We start from the raw sequence: 12,901 nt of genomic DNA on the forward strand, positions 1-12,901 counted from the left end.
CTGAAAATACCAGGGGACTGGGAGCCACTATAGCACCATGAGCACAGATGTAATGGTTGAATAGGCATCAAGCTGAGGTTTACGGAGAATGTTGGGGTGGGGGGAGGGGGGGGAGGAGGGTGGCAGCAAGAAAATATTGGTATATTTGAGTTTGATTGTGACAAATGTGTAGATGAGAGTTTCAATAGCAGATGGTCTGTGGCAGGGGTAGACAGAAGCAGTGTTAAAATGGTGGAAGTGGGTGATGTTTGTGGTGGAAAGAGCCAGAAGCTAGGGGCCCACTGGAACGCCAAGGCTGTAAACAGTCTGCCTCAAATCTGAGATAGTGGCCAGAGAGGGGGATGAAATTGGTGACAATGGTACAGGACTTTTGGTATAGCACAAAAATGATGGCTTAGCTCTTGATAGGAATATAGGAATTAGGAGCAGAAGTCAGCAAATTCAGCCCTTCGGGCCTGCTCTGTCATTCAATCAGATCATGGCTCTCCCTGGTCTCAAATCCACCTCCCCAGGGAGGGATCAGCCATGATTTGATTGATTAAAACTGGAGGAAACTGTAGCACCTTCAAAATGAGATGTTAATACAGCAGCAGCAATGGGGGCTGGGGGAAGATGGTCCAAGACTGGCGTTCGAGAGATAAAGCTGGTCTCATCAGAGTTCCTGTCATTTACAAATGATGTAAGCAAGGGATACCATGTAGATGAAGAAGAGGAAGGGGACAGAGCTAGATCATTGCAGGATGCCAGAGGATATAGTATGGGCTCAGAAAATGAAGCCATTGCTGTCTGGCTGTGATCATATAGATAAGACTGGAATAAGGCGAGAGATCTTCCACTGAGTTGGACAACAAACAAAGAACAAAGAACAATACAGCGCTGGAACAGGCCCTTTGGCCCTCCAAGCCCCCGCCGCTCCCTGGTCAAAACTAGACCATTCTTTTGTATCCCTCCATTCCCACTCCGTTCATGTGGCTATCTAGATAAGTCTTAAACATTCCCAGTGTGTCCGCCTCAACTACCTTGCCCGGCAGCGCATTCCAGGCCCCCACCACCCTCTGTGTAAAATACGTCCTTCTGATATCCGTTTTAAACCTCCCCCCTCCCCCCTCACCTTGAACCTATGACCCCTTGTGAACGTCACCACCGACCTGGGAAAAAGCTTCCCACCGTTCACCCTATCCTATGCCTTTCATAATTTTATACACCTCTATTAGGTCACCCCTCATCCTCCGTCTTTCCAGTGAGAACAACCACAGTTTACCCAATCTCTCCTCATAACTAAGCCCTTCCATACCAGGCAACATCCTGGTAAACCTCCTCTGCACTTTCTCGAAAGCCTCCACGTCCTTCTGGTAGTGTGGCGACCAGAACTGGGCGCAGTATTTCAAATGCGGCCAAACCAATGTTCTATACAACTGCAACAGCAGAGGGGAGTCATCTGAAGGATCATGTCGTGGCCATGCCAAAGACTAAAGAGAGGTAGAAAAAGACGAGGAAAGATTGTGCACCATGGTTACACTCAGAGGATGTCATTTGTAACTTTAATTCAGACTATTTTTTTTGAGTTTCCTGGCTGGGGAGGTTTTGGTAGGGCAGTGACTCGCTTACTACTCGCAATCACCATGTTTTGCATGGGAAGAGGTATGTCTTTTCTTACCTTTGGAGTATGTATACCTATTAAACAATGCAGTAGCAAGCTTTCGTGAGTTTATAATAAACTCACACACACATACACGCAGACAAACACACACAAAGAGTTGATGGCAATTTTTGAGGAGGGGGTGAAAGGGAAGCCTACAGTACTTGAGAATAAGGAACCAATTACAATATCAGTTAGCATTTGGGCCAGGACAGGAATTAATAAAGTGTTACATTTTTAAAAATCTCTATCTTATTAACACACACGTAATTTGTCTCTTATTTATTTTCCCTGCACATGGCTTAAATTTTGTTATAACTATTTCCAATAGTTATTTTTCCTTTTAGAAGAAAAAATAAAACAGCTCTCAATTCAAGGTGTAAACAAAGATTTTAAAGTATGTATAAAGATTACAAAGTCTGTTACATATTTAAAAAATACATAAAATGCCTCCGATTGTATTGTACTGCCATAACATTTAATGAAGCACTTCTTTAGTAATGTGGTCCTAATCTTGGCTGTGTATTTCACAATCATTTTCTGTTGAATTTGTAACACCGCACACCTGGTAGCTTCTATAGAAGAGGGGAGAGTGCTCCATTATTCGGGGAATCAAACAGAAAATTCTGGAGTAAACCTTCTGAATACTGGATTTCATTAAGGGACCCAGCTGTCAGATTGAAACCATATGCTGTTAGCCTGGGGATTCTTTCAACAATGCCACGTGGAAGGCACCACTGAAACCTGCAAATGTAATTTACAATGTTCCAACTTGTCAAAGCCATGAAACACATCTGTGCTGTCACTTTTATGACACTTCTTCTCAATTATAGTGAGAAAGTCCGAAGACGAAAATTAAGCTGCTGTGCAATGTGTAGCTAGTTACTGCCATTTCTTGCGTTTATTTTTCTCATTACTGTGGAAAGCTGCTTTTAAATTTTTAAGTTTTATTTATTAGTGTCACAAGTAGGCTTACATTAATACTGCAATGAATTTACTGTGAAAACCACCTCATTGCCACACTCTGGTGCCTGTTCGGGCATACTGAGGGAGAATTTAGCATGGCCAATGCACCTAACTAGCACGTCTTTCAGACTGTGGGAGGAAACCGGTGCACTCAGACGAAGCCCACGCAGACACGGGGAGAACCTGCAAACACCGCACAGACAGTGACCCAAGCGCTGGCGCTGTGAAGTAGCAGTGTTAACCACAGTGCCACCGTGCCGCCCACTCAGTGTGAATGTATCAGACAGAATTTATCTACCCTCTTATTGCCTGCCATCACCATGTTTTGTACAGAGGTCATGGAGGTTTACCGCATGGAAACAGGCCATTTTGGCCCACTTGTCCATGCCACCGTTTTTTTTAAACCCCTAAGCTAGTCCCAATTGTCCGCATTTATCCCTCTATACCCATATTACCCATGTAACTGTCTAAATGCTTTTTAATAGACAAAATTGTACCTGCCTCTACTACCACCTCTGGCAGCTTGTTCCAGACATTCACCACCCTCTGTGTGAACAAATTGCCCCTCTGGACACATTTGTATCTCTTCCCTCTCACATTAAACCTATGCCCTCTAGTTTTAGACTCCCCTACCTTTGGGAAAAGATATTGACTATCTAGCTGATCTATGCCCCTCATTATTTTATAGACCTCTATAAGATCACCCCTCAGCCTTCTACGCTCCAGAGAAAAAAATCCCAGTCTATCCAGCCTCTCCTTATAGCTCAAACCATCAAGTCCTGGTAGTATCCTAGTAAATCTTTTCTGCACTCTTTCTAGTTTAATAGTATCCTTTCTATAACAGGGTGACCAGAACTGTACACAGTATTCCAAGTGTGGCCTTACCAATGTCTTGTACAACTTCAACAAGACGTCCCAACTCCTATATTTAATGTTCTGACCAATGAAACCAAGCATGCTGAATGCCTTCTTCACCATTCTGTCCACCTGTGCCTCCACTTTCAAGGAGCTATGAACATGTACCCCTAGATCTCTTTGTTCTGTAACTCTCCCCACTGCCCTACCATTAACTGAGTAAGTCCTACCCTAGTTCAATCTACCAAATTCTACCTCGCGTTTATCTAAGTTAAACTCCATCTGCCATTCGCAGCCCACTAGCCCAATTGATCAAGATCCCATTGCAATCCGAAATAACCTTCTTCACTGTCCACTATGCCACCAATCTTGGTGTCATCTGCAAACTTACTAACTATGCCTCCTATATTCTCATCCAAATCATTAATATAAATGACAAATAACAGTGGACCCAGCACTGATCCTTGAGGCACACTGCTGGTCACAGGTCTCCGGTTTGAAAAACAATCCTCTACAACCACCCTCTGGCTTCTGTCATCAAGCCAATTTTGTATCCATTTAGCTACCTCACCCTGGATCCCATGAGATTTAACCTTATGCAACAACCTACCATGTGATATCTTGTCAAAGGCCTTGCTAAAGTCCATGTATACAACATCAACTGCACTGCCCTCATCTACCTCCTTGGTTACCCCTTCAAAAAACTCAATCAAATTTGAGAGACATGATTTTCCACTCACAAAGTGCTGTTGACTGAATCTAATCAGTCCTTGCATCTCTAAATGGGAAGAGATGTGTATTTTCTTACTCATGGAGTGTGTATAACAGTTAAACTATTCAGTAGCAAGCTTTTGTGAGTTTATAATAAAGGTTATTTATTCTTACACATTCCAAATTAACACAATGTGGTGGATTTTCCCATTCCACCTGCCACAGGAATCGTAGCGGACGAGAAGCAGAGCATGGAAAGGTCCATTGACCTCTAGCGGGATTCTCTGGTTTCGGGGTGAGCCCCAGACAGAAAATCCACCCCATGTCACACACTTGGTCACACACACACATGCATACAAGCATGTATACACACATAAACAATGCAAATTAAGATAGGGCACTTTTACAGATTAAATTAATTCAGTCTCTGATTTACAATTTCTGATCTCCCACAAAGTAAACCTATGGTTTTTTAAATGATTTGATGATTTAAAGTTGAAATTATGGTCTTGTAAAGCGAAGGGTTCACTGTCGGTTGTGAGGTATCTGGGAGTTGGTTCTGTTCTCAAGCAAATTTTGAAATGAACTGGTTAAGTACTTTGGCTTGGTGACATACAGCTAGTTGCAGAGTTTGGTTCTCTGATTGGCTGACAAACTGATGGTTCTGATGATCTGACGGGTCCCAGAAACCAGCTTCAATCACGTGGCCACTGGGTTAACACTGAGGCCCACCAAGTCTGGTTTGGGTGGGGTGGTTATTCTGATACAATGGAAAGTTGACATAGGCCATTGAATGTTTCCTTTTGCCCATTATGAAACATGGAAATAAGCTGTCAAGAAACTCCATAGTCTTTAGCTGTTGGCCCATAATTAAACAATGAGATTTGTGAATTCCCCAGATGACTGTGAAGTACCCGCACCTATGTCCATATTTAAATGGGTATTCACCAGAGACTTGTCTGATGTACAAATGCCAAAAGTCACATGATTTGCAGCAGCTATCTTAACAGCTTGTTTGTGTTCATTTTTTTAAAGTATTGACTAAATGTTCACAATATGAAATGTCCGTATTGGGCACGTCAAGAGACGATGATGATAATTGAATCATATGTGTCAAAAGGAGGCCGTTCATCCTATCATGCCTGTGCTAGCTCCTGAATGCCAGAGGCACTAGGGTGTGGCTCCTTAAGGTCCTCAATGGACTTCAAGGCAGGAAGGTCACGTACAGGCCTACCCCCACTGGAGTTAATTGGCATGATGGCACGGGAATGTCCACCCTGCACTCCATGACACAATCATACAGACCACTCCCCTCTAAACCGCTTCCACATGGGCATTGAATTCTCGCAATACTCCAGTTGAAGCCTAAGCAGTGTCTTATAAAGTCTTAGTATAACTTCTTTGCTTTTCACCCCCAAGGACAATATACTTTTTTTTAAAACAGCCTGTCCCTGCAACCCCTTTAAAATTGTTCCATTTTGTTTATGTTGCAATCCTCATTCTTCCTGACAAAATGCAGTGGTTTACAGTTGTCCCTCTTTGCATCCAATATAAAATTCTTGGGCTTGATCTTACCAGCCGTCCATGCCATGCTCCCGCTGCAGCGAGGTCAGAGAATTTGGTGGCCAGTCAAATCTCTGTTCGCTGTGGCAGGGTGGGAAAATCCCGCAGGTGTCAATGGTGGTAAGATTCCAGCCCACATCTTTCACTCCTCCCTAACTCTTCAATCTTGGAATACTGTGTGCAATTCTGGTCACCCTCTTATAGAAAGGATATTATTAAACTAGAAAGAGTGCAGAAAAGATTTACTAGGATGTACTGGGTCTTGATGGTTTGGGTTATCAGGAGAGGCTGGATTGACTGGGACTTTTTTCTCTGGAGCGTAGGAGGCTGAGGGGTGACCTTATAGAGGTCTATAAAATAATGAGGGGCATAGACAAGGTAGATCGTCAATATCTTTTCCCAAAGGTAGGGGAGTCTAAAACTAGAGGGCATAGGTTTAAGGTGAGAGGAGAGAGATACAAAAGTGTCCAGAGGGGCAATTTTTTCACACAGAGGTAGCAGTAGAGGTGGGTACAATTTTGTTTTTTAACAAATATTTAGATAGTTACATAGGTAAGATGGGTATAGAGGGATATGGGCCAAATGCGGGCAATTGGGATTAGCTTAGGGGTTTCTAAAATAAAAATGGCGGCATGGACAAGTTGGGCCGAAGGGCCTGTTTCCATGCTGTATGACTCTATTCTTCACCTGTCCCCAAACACTCTGCTCTTCCCTCCACTCCACCATTGCCTTCAATGCTCTAAGCCCTCCAGCCTCTCTGTCTTCCTCTCTTCTTTTAAGGCCCTTCTTAAGTTTTATCTTCACCATCCATGTTCACCCCTCCTAACATCTCCTTCATTGAAATGCTGTCGAATTATTTCTGGATATGTCTCTGCAAAGCACCTGAGGATATGTTTCTAAGTTAAAGACTACATATATGTAAGTTGTTGTTGAAAAAGAGCAGACTTCAGAGGGATATAGTTAAGAATCACAGAATTGTTACAGTAGAAGGAGGCCATTTGGCCCATTGTATCGTACTGGCTCTCCAAATGAGCATTTTACATGGTGTCATTCTCCTATCTTCTCCCCGTAAACTTGCAGATTGTTTGTTTTCGGTGGCACAGTGTTTAACACTGCTACCTCACAGAATCAGGGACCTGGGTTCAATTCCGGCCTCGGGTGACTGTGTGGCGTTTCACATTCTCCCCGTGTCTGCGTGGATTTCTTCTGAGTGCTCTGGTTTCCTCTCGCACTCCAAAGATGTGCAGGTTAGGTTGATCGGCCAAGCTAAATTGACACTTAGTGTCAGGGGGATTAGCAGGTTAAATACGTGGGGTTACGGGGATAGGACCTAGGTGGGATCATTGTCAGTGCAGGTCAATGGGCTGCATAGCCTCCTTTTGCACTGGAGGGATTCTATGATAATTACACACTCAAGTAGTGCATTCTGGAATCTCATCACTGTAAAAGTGTTTAGATGTGCACTTGCACAAGATGTGCACAAGGCATACAACGCTAAAGACCAAGTGCTGGAAAATGTGATTAAATTAATTAGATGGTTTGCCTTTGACTGGCGCAGACGCGATGGGCTGAAGGGCCTTTTTCTGTGCTATATATCTCTATGACACTATGTAATGATGGAAAATGTGGCAAGTAATGCTGCAGAATTACCTCCTACTTTGACCACATTTACTCATAGTTGGATGGATACTCATAGTGACACATTCGACAGCCACTTCCGGGAATAATTTCTGAAAATAGTGCCAACTGACGAGCAGGTAGAATGCCACCCTGGCCAATTTTCTTCCTACAGATTTGCCCAAGTTCACGAGAATGAGTGATAGTTGGGGCAAACATGCCACCTGGGATAAACAGATAGAGATCAATGACATCAATGAATGATGGTAGCATGGTGGATAGCACTTCACAACGCCAGGGACTCGGGTTCGGTTCTCAGCTTGGGTCACTGTGTGGATGCTGCACGTTCTCCCCGTGTCTGCGTGGGTTTCCTCTGGGCGCTCCGGTTTCCTCCCATAGTCCGAAAGACGTGCTGGTTAGGTGCATTTGTCATGCTAAATTCACCCTCATTGTACCCAAACAGGCGTCGGAGTGTGGCAACTAGAGGATTTTCACAGTAACTTAATTGCAGTCTTAATGTAAACCTACATGTGACACTAATCAATAAACTTCAATGTTGTTTTTTTTCTTTTAATCCTCCCTAACCCAGGGAACTGAAATTAATTGTTGTGTACTCACAATACCACCCTCTGGTAGAAATTTGCTAATTCAGCACAGATTAAATATGAGGATCCTTTCTGAATCAGCATCAGATTGTACAGTGCAATTAAACTAACCCATTGTGGTCATTTGAGCTTTTTAAAAAAATTATAAATAGCAAGTGTTGGGTTATAAAAAGACCATTGATTGATAGCTATAAACATTATGTCTAATTCCCAAATTGTGGATTCTGGTTGAACCACACTTATATTTGATTTGATTTGATTTATTATTGTCACATGTATTAACATACAATGAAAAGTACTGTTTCTTGCGCGCTATACAGACAAAACATACCGTTCATAGAGAAGGAAACAAGAGAGTGCAGAATGTAGTTTTACAGTCATAGTTAGGCTGTAGAGAAAGATCAACTTAATGCAAGGTAAGTCCATTCAAAAGCCTGACAGCAGCAGGGAAGAATCTGTTCTTGAGTCGGTTGGTACGTGACTTCAGACTTTTGTATCTTTTTCCCGACGGAATAAGGTAGAAGAGAGAATGTCCGAGATGCGTGGGGTCCTTAATTATGCTGGCTGCTTTGCCGAGGCAGCGGGAAGTGTAGACAGTCAGTGGATGAGAGGCTGGTTTGCTTGATGGGATTGGGCTGCACTCACGACCTTTTGTAATTCCTTGCATCTTGGACAGAGCAGGAGCCATACCAAGCTGTGATACAACCAGAAAGAATGCTTTCTATGGTGCATCTGTAAAAGTTGGTGAGAGTCGTAGCTGACATGCCAAATTTCCTTAGTCTTCTGAGAAAGTAGAGGTGTTGGTGGGCTTTCTTAACTATAGTGTCAGGATGGGGGGACAAGGACAGGTTGTTGGTGATCTGGACGCCTAAAAACTTGAAGCTTGCTACCCTTTCTCTTTCATCCCCGTTGGTGTAGACAGGGGCATGTTCTCCTTTGAGAAACTCATCTCCAAACTCCATGGCCTGGGCCTCGGCATCTCCCTCTGCTACTGGATCTTGAACTCCCTAACTCACAGACCACAGTCAGTAAAGATAGGCAACAACACCTCCCCCATGATCATCCTCAACATCAGTGCCCCACAAGACTGTGTTCTCAGCCCTCTATTATACTCCTTATACACCTATGACTGTGTGGCCAAATTCCCCTCCAGCTCGATTTTCAAAATGAAGTTGATGACAATCTCCTTCGTTTTGTTGACATTGAGGGAGAGATTATTGTTGCCGCACCAGTTCACCAGATTCTCCATCTCATTCCTGTACTCTGTCTCTCATTGTTTGAGATCCGGCCCACCACAGTGGTGTCGTCAGCAAATTGAAAATCGAATTGGAGGGGAATTTGGCCACACAGTCATAGGTGTATAAGGAGTATAATAGGGGGCTGAGAACACAGCCTTGTGGGACACGGTGTTGAGGATGATCGTGGAGGAGGTGTTGTTGCCTATCCTTACTGATTGTGGTCTATGGGTTAGGAACTTCAGGATCCAGTCGCAGAGGAGAGGTGCCAAGAACCAGGCCACGGAATTTGGAGATAAGTTTCGTGGGAATCATAGTGTTGAAGGCTGAGCTGTAGTCAATAAATAGGAGTGTGACATAGGTGTCCTTGTTATCTAGGTGTTCCAGGGTTGAGTGCAGGACCAGGGAGATGGCATGTCTGCTGTGGACCTGTTGTGGCGATAGGCAAACTGTAATCGATCCAGGTAGTCCAGGAGGCTGGAATTGATTCGTGCCATGACGAACCTTTCGAAGCATTTCATAATGATGGATGTCAGAGCCACCGGCCGATAGTCATTAAGGCACGCTGCTTGGTTTTTCTTAGGTGCTGGGATGATGGTCGTCTTCTTGAAGCAGATAGGGACCTCAGATTGTTGTAAAAAGAGGTTGAAGATGTCTGCAAATACCTCCGCCAGCTGATCCGCACAAGATCTGAGTGCTCGTTCGGGTACCAGATTCGGGCCAGTCGCTTTCCAAGGGTCGACCTTCAAGAAAGCTGCTCTCACATCTGCAATGGTGACCACAGATACAGGTTCATCCAGGGCTTCCAGGGTCTCACTGACCTCTTGCTCAAAACGGGCGTAGAATGCATTGAGCTCATCAGGGAGGGGTGTGTTGGAGCCGGCGATTTTACATGCCTTCATCTTGTAGCCTGTTATGTCTTGCAGACCTTGCCATAGTTGGCAGGGGTTGCTGTGGCTAGCCTGGGACTCTAGCTTGGTCTGGTATTGTCTTTTGGCATCTTTGATAGATCTCCTTGGATCGTATCTGGCTTTCTTGTATAGGTCAGTGTCGCCCGACTTGAACGCCTCAGACCTGGACTTCAGCAAGCAGTGGATATCCCTGTTCATCCATGGCTTCCTGTTGGGGCACACACAGATTTGCTTCTTTGGCACACGGTCTTCTACACACTTACTAATGAAGTCAGTTTCTGGAGTGGCGTACTCGTTCAGGCTGGTCGCAGAGTTTTTAAATACTGACCAATCCACTGACTCCAAGCAGCCCCGTAGGCGATCATCCGATTCCTCAGACCAACATTACACAACTTTCTTTGATGGATTCTCCCACTTCAGTTTTTGCTTGTGAGCCGGGAGCAGGATCACAGCCTTGTGATCTGATTTGCCAAAGTGTGGACGGGCGATAGAGTGATAGGCATGTTTGATATTTGTGTAGCAGGATGTTTGGGCCTCTGGTGGAACAGGAGACTTGGTAGTACGCTCTTGAGCTTGGCCTGATTGAAGTTGATTGGCAGTTAGTAAAATAATTATACATTTTATGCAGGAATATTTGGAGATGGAATCACGGGGCAGTATCATTTGACAGTACAAAGTAAATAATTCACTGAATAATGCCTGCAGTTCAGACCATTTGTAAAGTTCAAATAAAATGCAAACTAGCATGAAGATACAGGTGCATCAGAATGGGAATGGAAAATTCCAAAGTGCACAGTTCCAAAATCTCTGCATAATTAACTGTTTCTACTTGGCTATCCTTAAATAGAACAGGTAGCCCTTTACTCTGTTTACTCATCTGTTTGTACTTCATAGGCCTTTAAAGAGTACAGTCCTACACACACGCACAAAGGAGCTGACAAGAAACTTTGAACATCTTCCTGCATAGAAAGAAAAGAATTCTTAAAATATGTAATCTCTCAGATGCATCTTAATAACTAATTTATACTTGGAGATTTTAAAAGGTTATTATCAGAAATGTGTTAAAATTGGATCATCTTATCCATGCTTGGAGACGATTAGATAAGATCTGGTCCATTCTCGGGTTCGCTACAACAATTTGCGACATAATGCAGCTTGTTGGTCTATCTGATGCACCTTTTTTTTACCTTATAGATGACAGAGGGCAGACACTGTCAGGTGAATCTCCTAGACGGCAGAAAATTAGAACTACTGGTTCAGGTAAGATCTGCCGGATGAACACACGTGCAACAGACACATTAGCTAATATTTCAACAAATCCTCATCAATTTTAATGGAATTCTAAACACAATTTTTAAAATTATTAGCACCATCCTATAATCAAAAATATTCATCTAGAATCACTCATATTCACTTTATATATCACATTTTACAAATTAGATGAAGTAACCAAAAGGTAGGAGAGGGGATAATAGTTACAAAACAGTCAGGCAGAGTTCAATCATAAATTGACAGCAGTACAGCAGAAGTTGCTTTTTAACATTCCCTTGCATTTCTAAGATTATCTTTGTTATCTGAAACACATTCCCATTTTGTTTTAATGCTGTTGACTTTTGTGCAGGCCCTTGTGCTGTATACAATCCTTGATAATCCTTAGAAGAAAATTATCAACTCCAATTCATAGAGAATTGACATTTTTCTTTTCTTCAAATGGCCAGCTTAATTGCGGTTTTTAATAATCTATGTATATCTTGTCTTTTTAACAAAAATCTCTTTATTTGGAAAATTTGTTCGGGTATATTGCATGATAGTTCAAATTTGGCATTTTGTAAAATGCACTTCAGATCAGTTTCTTTTAAAACACTACCATAAAGTCAACTACACTGTCCATTACAGGTTATCATTACAGTGCAAATTTCCATTTCACGTCAAGCATCCTTTGGTGCACACAGCTGTTTTACATAGTTTCCAGCCCCTCTATGACAGGAAGGTCGAAGATAGTTGTCTTTCCCCATTGAATCTTGTGCCCCAATCTTTGGTGCACCCCTCTGTGTTTGTGTGTGTATGTGTGTGTGTGTGTGTGTGCTTGGAATGATATATAGCTTGTTATGCTATCCTGTACACCCACCAGACAAGTAAATAAATGCTGACCTCTATGAATCACATTAGGTAAATGCATGAATGCATGATTCAATGGAAAAATATGGGTTTAACTTGAGATTTCCAACAGTCCCATTATTTCATTTTCGTCAGACATTTAAACTGAGCAAATAAGAATGATGCTTTTCTTTCCTCAAAGGAAGACTGTGGCAAAACTGAAATGCGTCATCAGACAAATCTACTCAGACTAATCCACATTTTTCCAGTAGCCAGTTATAGAATAGCACTGGATGAAACACAAGCACACATTAACATATACACCTCCGGTCAGGAAAATAGTGGTCAGCAACACAAAATGACTTCAATTCATATCCAGTAGAAATTTTTGCTTAAATTAATTTGCTTGGCCTAAACCCTCTAAAGACAGTGGATAAATGCGTTTCATTCTGTGCCACTAGGCCACATAATGAAAGAAGTCAAAGAATTCAGCCCAAGTTTGTACTCAGTGAACCTTTTTTGGTTATTACAATGGCCGGGATTTTCCAGTCGTTTCCATCAGGCAGGTTCAGCACTTGGAACGGAATATCACGTGAGATGTTCAGATCACATTTCACATTGATATAAAAGCGTGACATAATTCCGCCCCCCCCCCCCCCCCCCCCCCCTCCATCAGTGATGTGACACATTTCCCAGCATTCA

At 42.9% G+C, this 12,901-nt stretch overlaps 1 protein-coding gene across 2 annotated transcripts in view; it reads left to right on the forward strand.

Annotated features, from left to right (window-relative positions):
• LOC144491533 (FERM domain-containing protein 4B-like) overlaps window positions 1–12,901 on the forward strand; it is a 325,659-nt gene that overhangs the window by 146,196 nt on the left and 166,562 nt on the right. For both annotated transcript variants that reach the window (XM_078209468.1, XM_078209467.1), the window contains exon 2: window positions 11,297–11,362. In XM_078209468.1, coding sequence (XP_078065594.1) covers window positions 11,297–11,362 — 66 coding nt within the window. The remainder of the gene's footprint in view (window positions 1–11,296; window positions 11,363–12,901) is intronic.

The sequence above is a fragment of the Mustelus asterias genome, chromosome 3 (genome assembly GCF_964213995.1).
Source record: "Mustelus asterias chromosome 3, sMusAst1.hap1.1, whole genome shotgun sequence".
In the NCBI taxonomy this organism is placed as follows: Eukaryota; Metazoa; Chordata; class Chondrichthyes; order Carcharhiniformes; family Triakidae; genus Mustelus; species Mustelus asterias.